The following is a 15,565-nucleotide window of genomic DNA, read 5'->3' on the forward strand; positions in this document are numbered from 1 at the left end:
TGAATACAACACTGTCCCTATACTTGAATCTACCTCATACCTCTGTCTTCAACCACTTTCAAGTTAGTGTTTCCTTACCTCTCTCTCTTGCAGGCTCTTTTCCATCTTTGCTTTCTTTCTTTCTTGATGAACAAGAATTGCTCTGGCTTTTTACGTTGTAACACGTTATCACTGGCATTCACAAATGCTGTTTACATGCCATGCATGCACAAAAGTTGTTTAACACATTAAAACATGCCTACTTGGCTTTGCCAGTGCAGGTGAAAAAGACAAAAAAAATATTTATTTTTGTACAGAATGTATATAGCAGAAAAGGTATTGAATATGACAAAAGTGTGATCACTGATTACACTTTTCAGATGCAAAATAGTCCCTCGTGTATTCCAATGGAAGCATCTCATGGAAGGTAGAATAATACACCACATTCCTATTTGCGAAAGGTGACAGAGTGACACCACCCTGGGTAGAGCCATAGTCTACTTTATGTCTTTTTTAAGGATTTGATAACATTAGGTCTTGATAGTTGATGTGCTGTCAAACCTGCCTAAAATAAATACCCCAAGCACTGCTAATATATGCCCAGCCCCTGCAGTATCCTAGCACGGCTGTCTCTGAGCTGTGCTTTGTTTGGCGTGTGAAAGATGCCATGGGGGCCACTTTTGCATAGCCTGTATGGAAATTGAAGCAAGGGTCACATCCAAACTATCCTGAATCACCCATAAAGCATTTAAAAAGGGATTCCTGAATCATCTCTCCAGACAGTTCTGAATCTAAGGTGGACATCATCCTTTGAGAAGCGCTGATCATCTCCTGTTGGAGATCCCAGCGATGAAAAAATCCAGAACACTGAAGGAATCTTTTTCCCAACATGACAACATGACACAGACTATGTAATTCGATCCCTCAGACCTATTCATACAAACTATTCACAAAGGAACTGAAACCTTTGTTATTCATACAACACCTCCAACTAGGATGATAAGAGACATGTCTAACCCCTTGCCCTTTGGGACATCATATCAACAGCATTACTAACAAATATGGGATTCCAAAGTTGCACATTACTTAAATTGTATCATTATCTGGCTAATCTACAGGCGAGCCCCCATCAGCACCAAACTAACGGGTCCTTTGATCACATCCATTGCCTTTACCGACATGCTTACCTTGACCCAATCGTAGATTCTCCTCTAATGCATGCCCATTGTCAGTTGTTTGTTTTATACAACTACACTGTTAGTCCTTTACTCATCTATTTATTCTCATATCCTCAGCATCCTCTGTGAATTCAGGAAGCCCTTTAATGTAAGGTGCTCTGATGCTGCTGCGTCTTGTCAGCGTTATATAAAAATGAAGAATTATTTGCAAATAAATAAAATTAATTAATGTATGCTCTGTGATATCCTCGCTCTGTGCCTGGATGCAACTGGAGTCCCATGGCAGTTTTCCCTTTTCACCCATCAGCCCTTCATTCCTAAACACAAACCATAGCCTCTAGTCTTTCGATGTAGTGTAACAGCTGTGGCCTAACGGCTAGGGCGGTCGTCCTCGGAGCTGGAAAAGCGGGTTCGAGTCTCGACAGGGACGCTCAACATTCTTAATCTGCCCGTGCCTAATAAAAATGAATGTGTCCGTCTGTAACGTAACTGGTGCTATGTAAACCGCTCTGATACCTACGGGTCTAGTTTGCGCTATATAAAACTCCACCAGAAAAACAAACAAAAAACTGTCTTACCCTGTGACACCTACGTACAACACACTGATTTCCACTCTTCTTATTGGAGTTAAACTTCTGAATATGGAGGATTCGAATGTTGTGATACAAGAATATAATGGACAAAGTAGCGAAGACAAAATATTGAAAGGTAAGTGCCTGTAGAGGAAATATAAATGTACTAACTCCACATCCACATACCTAGAAGATCTATTGTCAAGCTGTACATATCTTGAGTTAGGTATAAGACATCTGTAGTTACTTACCTTTCGATATTTTGGATTCAATATTTTGTCCTCGATATTTGCATCCCTTGATTTTCTAGCTTTAATATTCAGGGGGCCTTCCCTAATCGGAAGGCTACTTTCAATTATCTGATTTCTACTCTTCCTATTGGAATTGTACTACTGAATAGGGAGGCTAAAAATGTTGTGACACCAGAATATCACGAATAAAGTAGTGAAGACAAAATATTGACAGGTAAGTGCATGTAGAGGAAGTATAAATGTACTATTCCTAACTCCACATCCACATACCTAGAAGATATATATATATCTTCTAGGTATGTGGATGTGGAGTTAGGAATAGTAAATTTATATGTTATCTTCAATACTTTGTATATATATATATATATATATATATATATATATATATATATATATATATATATATATATATATGTATATATATATGCTGCTTACCTTTCGATATTTTCGAAATGTGTTGATGTGTCCTTGATATCTGTATCCCTTGATATTCTATCTTTAATATTCAGGAGGCCTTATCTAATCGGAAGCCTACTTACAATCAACTGATTTTGATTCTTCCTAATGGAAGACTGACTCAATCTTATTTCCTTTCTCCACAGACTTATTCCGGCCTTTTCTGCGTTGTGATAAATCCGTATAAAATGTTACCCATCTATTCTGAGAAGATCATTGACATGTATAAGGGGAAAAAAAGGCATGAAATGCCACCGCATATCTATGCAATTGCTGATACGGCTTACAGGAGCATGATGCAAGGTAAGACATAGAAATCAGAGCTTTGCAAGACAACCTATTAGAAAAGCTGTCGGCATAATTAGTGACTAGTCTAAATTATGGGTCGGTTGTACTTAAACCTGCCATGAAGAGTGTTTTTTTCTTAAACATTGTATGTTGTACCATGAGTAAACCTCTGCATTAATACAATCAGAAAAAATAACAAAGTCATTGTCATCCATGAATAAATTCAACAGCATCTCGTCCTTACTACTAGACAACATGAAAGCTAAATATTTCATTGGATGTGTGATTCACAACGATTCTCCAAGGTAGCCAGGGTGTTTCTGGATGCTCATTGCCGGTCCTTTTGAGAATGAGAATGGACCGCCATGTGTATTCACGTGCATGCAAAAAAGACCTAGTATAATGATGTAAAGAAAAAATACTACTAAATGAAGAAACAATACCCTTGGTGTTTCGATGGATGCAGGCTTGTGGGTTATAGATAAGGCTGGCCCCAGAGGGTCGAGTTGGCAAACCCAAATGTGGGCAGGGTGGGAGGAGGATGCAACAGAGAGGCCATGGCTGAGCCGTGACCAGCAGCACAGACACTCATCACAGGAAACCAGGAGAGCGGAGCACCCAGTGAACTTACTCCTGCTGGCCAGTATGGTTCAACACAATTGTAATCTCTAATCTGTTTTCCCCGCCATGTTGGTCTAGTGTTGGCATTGATGCTCAATACACACGAGCAAGTACGCTACCTAGTTCATGCGTGATGCTCGCTATGAGTTCGTGACAAGTTCAGTGTAAATTCAAGGTCCTCCCTTCTGGCTGTGGGCCTTGAAAACCCACTTTATACATCATGAAAAATGTCCACATTCACAAGCTGGCTGGGTTGCCATATTCAGAGTTTATTTACCACATTCCCTTCCCAGAAGTGGTATTAAAGGCAAAGAAACACAAGTGCTAAGCTCAGGGGGATTGGGTACGGACACTCAGATGAGGTACATAGACACAATTATATTGCGCATTCCGGCATGTCACATTCGAACATGCACATATGTTTGCCAAGACTTTCTTTTGCTGATATTGTGAGATTTCTGAAGCATCTGAGTGACGCACTTCAAACTTTAATGGATAGGGTCCACAGAGGTCTGTTCAAGACTGATACACAGCAGACGTAAGCATAGTGCATGTGACCCAGGCAATGGGTCAACACCAGGGCTACTGGAATTATGCGATTCTGCAGCCATTGTATTTCCTCTTAATTATGAAATTGCCGTATTTGCCACATAATCCATCAATTTATACATATTCTGATTTTAACAAAAATAAAATGTGTTTCTAGCTCAGACGGATCAGATGTTACTAGAAACGTGGTAGCATATGTTCCCGTACAGTGGAAGGCCCTCTGAAAAGGTTGTCTGGTCATCTTTCAGTTGCTTATTGCTGTATTTGTTTGTCAAACAGAACTAATGAGGTGAAATCGTTGCCCAGACCTTGTTACCATGGGTAAAAAAGACAAAAAAATGAAGTAATACTATCACAAAATTAGCTGCATTATGTGCATATTAGCATTTTCTTTTCGCAAAATTTGGTCCTCCCTGCCACATAAATGGGTCCACCACTGCCACATAATTCCAGTTGTCCTGGTTAATATCCTTATGAGCCGATGCTGAGGCTGCCCAAAAGTGCACAGTAATATGGGAATTGTAGAGTGCTTTCATTGGGTTAAATATTTTGCCTATTTGAAATTATTTTGAACAAGACAGGCTGACACAGGCAAATGCATCGCCAGTGTGACAGAATGGCCATGCTTTACTGAAAAAAATAAATGCCAGGCGGTCATTTGATGCTAAAATAATGGTAGTCAATCCCGATTCTACACCTTATTTGATTGGTTTTTATTCTGTTATGAAAAGGGGTGTGAGGATTATATTATGTTACAAACTTTAAACTGGAAAACGAAACCCTTTTAGAAAACACTGACACTATGGTTGGGGTGTCCTAACATTAATCAGGGAACCTATGTATAAGGGCCTGTGATGGACGGAAACACGCCTGGAAGGCTTGCCAGCCCTCTGCATAAGCTTTCTGAGGCATTTCCAAGCAGACCTGGTTTGCTCTTGCCACCAGTAGAGCTTTTTCTTACAGTGAATGGGATGATGTTGCTTTTTGTTTTCTTTTTTTTAATTTGGTGATTTTATACTATTTATGAAGGGCAAAGGAAATGTGTCTACTGTGTGTGTTATGATATGTTTGTGGCATTTTTATAGCTCACATTTGCACCATTAATAGGGCTTCACTGCGCTACCAAAGGCTTGCCCCCCCCCCCCCCCCCCTCAAAGCTTGTGCATGAGAGCTTCATCGCAGGTTGGAGTCTGTTTTAAATAGCGAGGATAATGTAATTATAGCGTATGTGTCCGATTGCTCAATTAGGTGACCGTGTCATATTTCTCGATTTATGGGAGTATAATCACGATGGAATGGAATGTGAGTGCTTTACCAAATTGCTGGCACTTCTTCCATGTCGGTAGGCCAGCTCATTGCCAAACAAATTAGTAAAGATGAACTGCATTTGTTGCTGGCGCTTGCTATTATGTACTGGGATAGCCAGCTACTAGCTTTTCTGGGGGGAGAGGCAGGGTGGGTGGGTCTGTCTGTTTAATGCTTTCTCCCTTAGTGTGCAGCGTGGCCAGGTGGGAGATGGTGGACTATTGTGAGCATCATTGATACCCACTGTATGGCATATCTGTGCTGTGGTGGATGTGTGTGAAGTGCTTTGTATGAGGCACTGTGCGGAATGTCCAAACTTACTTTGTGGCTTCACTTGCGCATTCCTTGGGATGACTATGCGTGTTCCTGGGTGCTGAAATCGGAATTTTGCGATATTTGCCATCAAGATTCTCACCAAACTTTAACTGGCGAAAAATCTGTAGACTTAAGGATTTTTTTGCACATGTGCAAATAGCCCGAGTGAAGGTAGCACATGTGCAAATACTGCCGACTTTGATGTTTGCACCTGAAACAGAATCAGCCCCAATGGCTTAATCCGAGCCTCTGAGCTTGCAGTATTTGTTTGGGCTGAAGATCACTCATGCAGTCAGCAGATGAGCCGCCGTTCATCTGTTTACCTTCTTGAAGTCTCGAGAGCCTTGCTCCAGGCACTCAGAGAGGCCTGCGGATCAGGAGCTGGTGACAGCACAATTAGCCTTTCTAGTGAACAAGCCACTCACCAGCTCCTCACAGACTGTGGACAGGAGATAAGATGCCAGTCTGACATGTGGAGCGAAGGATGTGGCTGTGCCCGGTTGTTTGGCCAAGATAGGGCCCCTTTCCCCTTGCTGCGCCTAAACATAGGAAGGCTGTCACTTTATAAAATACTAACTTTAACTTCACTGACTGATGCTTGTTGTCGATCTAAACCTGCTGCGTGAGACACATTTTAATGCTGTACAACGCTACTACATCTGAAAGAAATAAATGCAAGTGTTCAGTGCATTGTTGCCACCGTACCAAGTTGTTGTGCAAAGTGTTTAGATGAAATGCGAACATCTGTATGACTGCTTAAGGTTTAGAATGATTAACTACCCTTATAAATCTGAATATAAACTCATAATTATTTACTTGTATTCATTCATTCATTCATCTATACCGTTGGAAGGACTAAACTCACTTTGAATGTACAGGTTTAGTTGAGTAATGGAATTTCCCTACATAGCGCAAACTGCGAATACAATCACCTCTGGGCGCTTTAGAAAATGTGCCAAGTGATTTGTTAGTTGTAAATGAAGCTGATTTGAGAGCGCGGGAGCCTGAAGTTCTCAGCTGTAATGCTATGCTGTCACACAAGTCCCCAGTGAGCAGCTAATGGGGTGAAGCGGAGGCGGTAGACCTGACCCCATGCATATTCGACTGGGCCTTACTATAAAGGTGAAGTAAAATATCATTGTACGTATAAGCAGGCTGACTCAGGCCCTCAGTTTGAGGGCCGCACAAATCTCAGTTGGGTGTAAGTTCCCATTTGCTCCTGTATCTCATTTTGTGATTCGGTCACTATTTTCACAGCCGATTGTTTTTTGCCTGCACTATTTTGTCCAGTGAAACCAGGTACAAATCGTAATTTTTAAGTAATGCTGGGATGTCCGTTTTATGAAGCAAAGTTGTACATACGTATATTTTTGCTTGAGAAAAAAATATTTTTTTCTCTACTGGGAAAATATTTTCCCTTATGAAGAAGCCCCTTGCCCTACACCCAATACGACTTTGGGTGAGTTCTCATTCCTTTCCAGGCCTGGAAAGGGACTTTTACTCCTTTTTTTGACAGTGCGGGAAGGGCTGGGCGAAGTGTACGTGAATACTCACACATCATCAGCGTCGTCATGCATGGTCCAATCATATGTACAAGGTAAACCCTATTTACGCCCATTCCTTCTTTACAGGTTTTATGCTAGGAGTGTAAAATACAATCACTGAATTGGCTTGATCAGTGGTTCTGGTAAGACTAAGTTAAAGACATGCGGGGCGGCTCATCCACAAGAGTGGAGGATTGTCCCCCCCACCTGCTGCGAATACAGCACGCAAACATACATAAATAAAATGGTATAATAATGCCATTTTGATTTACCACCAGCTCGCGCATGAGGTTGGTTGTAGGGCTGAATCCTGCTATTGCAGGATTACTGCCATCCCTGTCAGTGCGCATGTCAGGTTGGCCGGCTGGCTACCTGTGGCCAGCCCGACATGCGCACTGTAAGCCGGCCAGACCGACATGCACACTGTAGACCCAGCAATCACTGGGCAGTGTTACCCTGCTCCCACCAATCCTAGAGTTGCCATCATGCTGAAAACAGCATGAGAGGAGCTCCAGGATTGGTTAGATTCGCATTCCACTGAGCAGAAAAGAAGTCCTCCCATTTCTGCTTGTGAGCGCGGGGGAGAAGTGCTATGCCGGGTTGAAGTGCAGCATTTATGGTGAGTTTGGCACCATTGTGCCATACCATATTTTATAACTGCTAGCCGCCACTGAAGACATGCACAATCAAGTTTAATGGTTCAATCACCTCTAGTTTCTGTGAAAACTGAAACTTTATTGGATAAAATAGATTTGTGTGCTTAATGCCCACAGCGCATTGATACAGATTCTGATGAACAGAAAACAAAACACTATCTTTGATCTCACACAAGAGTTGGTGAGATACTCTGCAACTACCACTGACAGCTCCATCGGAAGAGCATAAACGATAACATTTAGGAGGAGTAGAGTATTGTGACACACAACGCGAGGGACTGGCATAGTCGGCTGGAGTGCCAATGCCATGACAGGGTCCCCGGACCCACAGCCCGACACAGAGAAAGAATCGGTGGCCTCTTTGCCCGGAAACATTAATATCGATACCATATTGAATATGGTATATTACACATGGCGATTGGCCACGTCCGTTGCGGACACTGCATAGCCACCTCGTGCTCATGACACAAGCGTTTAACTTTTGCCAAAATTTGCCACTGCGTTTTGCCAGCTTGAAAAGGATGGCGGTGGCCATGGCTTATATACACCTGTACCAGCGGGCCAGCAGTGGGTAGGGAAAAAAAGAAGCCAATCAGGAATCAGGAGGAACGCAGGCCTGGAGGCCAGTGAAGAGGGGGGGTCAGGGTGTTTGGAAGTGGAGCACAGCCGGAGGCTGCCAAATCCCTGCCAGGGGCTGCCACTTAAATATGTATCCATCCTCAGAGGATTATGATTTTAAGGATATTATTGGCATGGCGGCCCCTGGGGTTTGGCAGCCCTGTGCAGGTGCACATCTTGCACATGCCTAAGGCCGCCCCTGGCCCCTCCATATGGAACCCCAATTTATGACGTTCCAAAATGAACATATGTGCAACAAATGAGTTCAGCAACTTATGGTTTCAAAATGGAGTACCCTTAGATTCCCAGGTTTGTGTTATATCATCTGCAAGTTTTTCTCATCTAAGTGTAATCTGGAAAATCTTTTGGTATTAATAGCACAGCTGTCATCAATCAAGGGTTCCAGCAGTTTTTGGCTCTCACTTGGACTGTGGGAATGTCCTTCATGGAGGCGGCCACTGTTCCTGTCTTGATGCCTACGGATGCTTTAGAGCCTCACTCATGAGGGCTTTCCTGTGGGACTCACTGAATTAGCATCCAATAGCCTATTGAGAATGCATTTTAAGATGTCTTTTACTTCACAATCTATGGGATGTCTTGCCAATTTCTGAAACATAACTTGGCTTTTACTAACTGATGTGCGGCTTGTTATAGGCCTGAATGTAAGGACAGGTGATTATGTTTTTTCCTCCTTGCGGAACAATCACCTTCTGTTCTTAGTTCTCAGTAAAAACCTGTTCACTTTCTGAAAAAAAAGGAAAACCCAACTCAGCGTTTAATTGCATCTTAGCTTTCTGACCTTGATACACACAAGCATCAAGAAACTTAACATAACCATAACCATAACAAGCCTAGCCAAACCCAACCTAACAAAACCAAACCTAACCTAGCCCAGCTTAGTTTAACCTCAACTAACTTCTAACCTCACCTCAGATACTCGTACTTAAACTCTAACCTAACCTCGCCTTACTTAATCTAACCTAATTTAACCTCACATAATTTTACCTAATTTACTCTAGCCTCACTTTAAAATCAACCTAACCTAACCTAATTTAGCTTTGGCTTCTATAACCTTCAACATAATCTAACTCAACCTTTTCCAAATTCTAACCTAGCCTGAACTAGCTTCACCTAACTTCTAAACTAACTTCATCTCCCCTCAGCTAACCCTAACCCAGTCTAGCTACACCTAACCTAACCTCGCTTTACCTAATCTAACCCAATATAATCCTACCTCACCTAATCGTGCCTAACCTCACTGAACATTTTAGCCTCACTTAACCACTAACCTAAAATAATTTCACCTAACATCATTAAACCTAACCTCCATTTACCTAATGAAACCTGATTTAACCTAACCTTGTCTAACCTACCCCAGCTACACCTACCCTCCCACCTAACCTCACCTAACAGCTGAGTCTCTCCTAACTTCTACTCTTACCTAAAATAACTTCCCCTAACATCTAACTTAACCTCCTCCAACCTAACCACACCTGGGGGCATATTTACGAGTTCTGTCAAGCAGTGCAGCGCAGCAAGTCACCTTGCTGCCTTGCACTGTGTGACAGGGAAAGGCAGGTGTGGGAAACTGCTGCAGTACCTCCCCCACATTTGTTGCCAGTTTTTTGATGCAACTTTGAATGAGGTGTACTGGGTCCCTGCTAACCAGGTTCCCTGAACCAGTGTTCTTTCCCTAAAATTGTTCCACAATTGGCGCCAATTGGCACAACTTCAATCCCCCTTATCAGTCGCTAGTTAATGGTACCCCTTGTACCTAGGTCATTGGAACTGAAGAGGGTCCACTAGGGCAGCAGCATGCATTTGCAACCATGGGGACCCCTCACTAAGATCATGCACACTGCCAGTGCAGGCTGCGTGTCTTGGTGCAGAGAAAGCTGAAGAGTCGACATGGCACACATCCCTGTATGCCATGTCCACAGACACTGCATGAGAGATAGGTAAGCCACTCCTATAGCAGGCCTAAGGCAGGGTGCACTATATCCCATGTATGGACATATCTGCCTGAGTGGCTAGGACCCTACAATCTCCAAGTCCATTCTTGGAAATTGTAATTGCGCATAGAAGGTCTAGACACCTAAAAGGAGGTAGCCTATTGGCTACTACCTGTCACTCCCTTTCACTCCCCTAAATTTAGTATTTAGGTAGCATCCCTCAACCGAATCTTCAGATTCGACGGACCATCTGACTTGCCTCTACCCAGCTATGTAGACGCAGCAACTCAAACAGAAGAGATACACCAGCTCTTGAGGGTCAGATCTGTCTCCCCACCGAGTGTGACGCCACCAGGACCTACTGGAGCTGTGCCAAAGCAATTCCCAGGGTACCGGACGCCCTGCAACCTACATCGAGACAAAGATTCCAATCCAGACTCCAGCTGCCCAGGAAGCAAGCACCCATCGAAGGACGTCAGGACCTCTGGGACCCACTTTGTGAGTGGTCCAACTGTCCGGAAATTGACACTGCAACCTGCCTGCCCCTGACCGCGAAGACTATCTGACTCACAGAGCCCAGCTGACCAACCTGTTCTGCATCCAACCTGCTTGGCCTGGGTATCAAAGAACCAGCTGTGCTCCGGTGCTCCTGAGGCCCTTGCGACCTGATCCCTCATTCGGAATCCCTTGGACTTACCTGTAAGTCCCCTTGTGCAGCCTGTTTTGAGGTGTCCCCCACTATTTGTAGCGCCTGCTACCAACCATTCCAGCACCCTGTTCCCTGCTGAATTTGGGATGTTCCCAATGATCTGCTGGTGAAACATTGACCCTGGGATTGCTACTACCCAAAAACCAGAAGGTGAAACCAGAGAACCGCCCATAGGAATGCATTGTGCGTATTTGCGCACAACTGTGAGTTATTTTTCGAACGTTGAAAATTCATAACAAAATAAGTATTTACCTGTGAACTAAGTTCTTAGTCTAAAAAATTGTACAATTAAGTGTTATTTTTTCAAACTGGTCTCAATTTATTTTTTGTGTGTGTGTCTCATTTATTGCCTCTGTGAGTACAACAAATGCCTGCACTGCCATCTGTTAAACCTAACTGCTTGCCCACACTACCACAAATAGAGTGTTAGTATTATCTCCTTTTGCCTCTGTATACCAGTCTGGGACACACTGGACTCTGCACAGTGTACTTATTTTTTGTGCACTATATAGAGAGACAGTTTCCTACAGCAGGAATGCTCCATATTTAAAAGGATGCAACACATTCTTGCCTTTTCCCCTGCGCTGGTGCCGTTTTGGCTGCCTAGTGCCAACTCAGGAAGGTTTGTTTTTGTGCAGGAAGGGGCACCATCCTGCACAAAAGCTATCCTGGGAGGCAAATTCCTCTGTCTATGTGGCTGCAGAATGCAGTACACATAGAAAGAGGAAGTAACAAGGAGAAATAAAGATATTACTCCTCATTACGCCTCTCCTGGGAGATGTATCTTTTTGGTGCATATCCAAGTTTAAGTTAAATAACAAAATCTTCCTCCATAGGATTATACTATTGTGGGTTGTTCATCCACACTATACAGTTAATTATCCCACAGAGTATGAAACATTACAACAATATGTCAATTCACATTTTATTAGTTTCAAATTAAATAAGGTGGTCACATAAAAGCACATTAAAAATTGTTTCCTTTTCTTGTAACAATGTGGGCAGTACAAAGACAGAGGCCCATGATATAAGTACAAGGCAAAATGCACAACACTACACCTCTAACATTGACATGGGAAAAATAACAATAATAAACACATGACAAGACACCATATGCAATAAAATGTGGTCCAGGGATCCGTGAAAGTATGCATCAAAAGGGTCAAAGAACCAAAGGAATCAAGATGCCAAGCACTCGCGGGTAGGCAGGAGATCCTAGAGGGCTACTGACAATAGTTAGACTAAAGGATACCGTCCCCATCCAGGATTCAGAGGGTAACGGGCTGCCTGATGAGCAATATGACTCGGCAGTTAAAATGGGCCCGGGTCGAAGTTTAAAGGTAGGGGGGTAGAGAGAGCGGGTCACAATCTAGATATAATAATAGAAGTGCGTGGTCCTCAGGGCCATTAACGGATCCTCTAGTAGATACTGGACTAGATGGAGGGGTATCCAGGAGAGAATATCGGTAAGCTTCAGAGCAAAGTTCTAAAATATAGATGCGGAGAACATAAAGTCGGCAGGAACAGAGAACTTTGCTCTGAAGCTTACCGATATCCTCTCCTGGATACCCCTCCATCTAGTCCAGTATCTACTAGAGGATCCGTTAATGGCCCTGAGGACCACGCACTTCTATTATTATATCAAGGTTGTGACCCGCTCTCTCTATCGTCCTACCTTTCACCTTTGACCCGGGCCCATTTTGGCTGCATCTTCTGGCGAGTCATATTGTTCATCAGGCAGCCCGTTTCCCTCTGAATCCTGGACGGGGACGGTATCCTTCAGTCCAACTATTGTCAGTAGGCCTCTAGAATCTACTGCCTACGCGCGAGTGCTTGGCATCGTGATTCCTGTGGATCTTTGACCCTTTTGATGTGTACTTTCACGGACCCCTGGACCACATTGGCGTATCTTTTTCCTTTTTCTAAAATTTACGGCCTGTGAGCTTGTTATAACACATATCCGGTGGTTGCTCCAATTGAATACAGATGGCCCCTCAAATACCGGCCTTTACATTCTCGCCCTGAAGAAGGAACTGTGTACATGTTTTTTGTGTACTGCTGTTTATTGTATTATTGCATATGGTGTCTTTGTCATGTGTTTATTATTGTTATTTTTCCCATGTCAATGTTAGAGGTGTAGTGTTGTGCATTTTGCCTTGTACTTATATCATGGGCTTCTGTCTTTGTACTGTCCACATTGTTACAAGAAAATGATTTTTTTAATGTGCTTTTATGTGACTACCTTATTTAATTTTGAAACTAATAAAATGTGAATTGACATATTGCTGTAATGTTTCATACTCTGCGGGACAATTAACTGTATAGTGTGGATGAACAACCCACAATAGTATAATCCTATGGAGGAAGATTTTGTTATTTAACCACTTCGCTGCGGCGGCTATTCCGCCGCAGCGCTAAGGGGGTGGGGCGGCCGTACGGCGGTTCCGTGCTTGTGACGGAACCGCTCCGTCACGGCCATGCCCGCTTTTCAGAACGCTCAGCGCAGGCGCGGAATTCGCACCGCGCAGGTGCGGCGAGCGGGCCGTGACGGAACCGTTCCGTCACCAGCACAGCCCACCCGTGGCTCGTGACGGAACGGTTCCGTCACGAGCGTGGAAGAGGTTAACTTGTGTTCTCCCTGCTCTCTTCCTCCTCATTGAGATTTCAGGGTCCCTTTTACGTTTATAGGTGTGCATACTCAAGTTTACCAATTTTGGTAAATCTGGGAATGTGTCAAAAATCATGAGAGTTGTGTGGGAACACCCATGCACCGCCTTCCTAGCTGAGAGTAAGGCAACGCAGCGATTTGAGTTGTTAGTGTACTCGAGATTTATGAAGCCACTTGGACTTGCGTTGCGCATGTACCATGTCTCATGGTGCAGAAGTGACGTAACTTTGCTCATAAATATGCCCCCTAGTTTAGACTCACCTAACCTTTAACCTGACCTAAAGTTGTTTCACCTAACCCCTAACCTAACCTCATCTTCCCTCATCTAACACAATAAATGTTGGTATGGTTTATGTAAAACAAGACTCCGTCCGTTTGCTAACGCGAAAAAAACAAAAACTAACGTAAAGTGTTGATTACAAATATAAAAGTAATAACACAGAAATCTTTGCAGGTTAGATTTGTGTATATTCGAGCAACGTACACACTGGAATGCCTCGCGAGAAAAGTAACTTTTTACAACGTCTGAGCCGTGTTCCAGCCCAAGCACCAAAGAACAGCTTGAAGAACACAGGGACATGTTGCTACATTTATTCTGAATGTGAAGGAGGTGTGTGTGGACCCCTGCCAGCTGCGCTTCCTGTCGGAGTGTCTTTCTCCTCTTCCGTCCCCTGTCCCTCGCTGGGCCCTACCGGCGCTGCGTGCCTCGGGGCAGCGCCGGTAATGATGGATGTCAAGGCGCTGCACGCCGGCGTCTGATCGCAGGCAGCGCCAGGCTGTTTTCTCCTTTTATGGTAAAGCTGCCACGCGCCATGCGTCCTCGCGATAAACCCTGAGATTCTGTTTGCGATCGGACGAAAGACCAGGCCTGATGGGAACCGCGCCGCGCGGCAGTCACAGGCAGATGGAAGGGCCGCGGCGGCCTCTCTAAACATTTACAGAAGGCCTCCCCCCGGTGCGGGTGCTGTAGCGATGCCTGCTGCAGTGTGACGAGGATGGGGGAAGAGGGGAGGGGGGGGGGGGGGTGGTAGTGATATTAGACTTCCACTCAGACATGCCCATAGAAGAGCATATGGCTGTGGGACAGTACTGTAATAATTAAAGGTAAATTGTTTTCCTGCTGCGTCTAACACCACAGTTTATTCAGTTTCCAGTCCGTTGTTTTTCATCCGATTCCCATTGTCTTCTGGGAGATGTAGTCATGGACTGCTTCTATTAAACCAATAGGATTGGCATGTCTCAATACACTTGTTCGAAACAGAAAAGTCCAGTTTTGAAAACCCAGTGCCCCGATGACATGGAGCTGGATGTTAAACCTACACCAGCTGTTACTGTTACTCAGTTTAATTCAATTCACTGTATTGACCTCTGAAGGATGAAAGGCCGAGTTGTTCTGCCTTCAATTGAAAGACAAGATCTGCAGCTCTGACGGATTTCAGCGAAGGGATGCTTAACTCGGTGAGGTATAAAGTGTGAAACAATAATAATAATAATTCTAGATTTGTAAAGCTCGATTTATCACCCCTAAGGGTACCCAGACGCAGAGGCCGTCAGGGAGGGGCAGGGCAGCTCTGATGAGAGCCTGTGTGATACTGTGATATGTCCATAAGGAAATGGAACTTCCCTCACTGTCAGGAATTAGCCGACCATTTAGCCTGCAGCCACGACCAGTGCTTAATTTACCCAGGCTGGTGGTAATGCTGGCACTAATTTCTGGGAACCGGGATTTATCTTTCATTATCAGATTTAGACTCCGAGCAAGAGAGAGAAAGGGAGAAATAAGGAGGAAGTGAAGAAATGCAAAACAGAGAGAAAGGAGGGCATGAAAAAGCTTATGTGTTATTGTTTTGGCTTAGCAAGAAAAAATGTACAACTCACATTTTATCTTTAATAATCCATTTCAA

At 43.8% G+C, this 15,565-nt stretch overlaps 1 protein-coding gene across 4 annotated transcripts in view; it reads left to right on the forward strand.

Moving 5' to 3' along the window:
* The window catches only part of MYH11 (myosin heavy chain 11), a 285,530-nt gene that overhangs the window by 24,266 nt on the left and 245,699 nt on the right, over positions 1-15,565 (forward strand). For all 4 annotated transcript variants that reach the window (XM_086941438.1, XM_086941439.1, XM_086941437.1 and 1 more), the window contains exon 3: positions 2,583-2,739. In XM_086941438.1, the coding sequence (XP_086797564.1) occupies positions 2,583-2,739 (157 nt within the window). The remainder of the gene's footprint in view (positions 1-2,582; positions 2,740-15,565) is intronic.

This window comes from Lissotriton vulgaris, chromosome 10 (genome assembly GCF_964263255.1).
Source record: "Lissotriton vulgaris chromosome 10, aLisVul1.2, whole genome shotgun sequence".
Lineage (NCBI taxonomy): Eukaryota > Metazoa > Chordata > Amphibia > Caudata > Salamandridae > Lissotriton > Lissotriton vulgaris.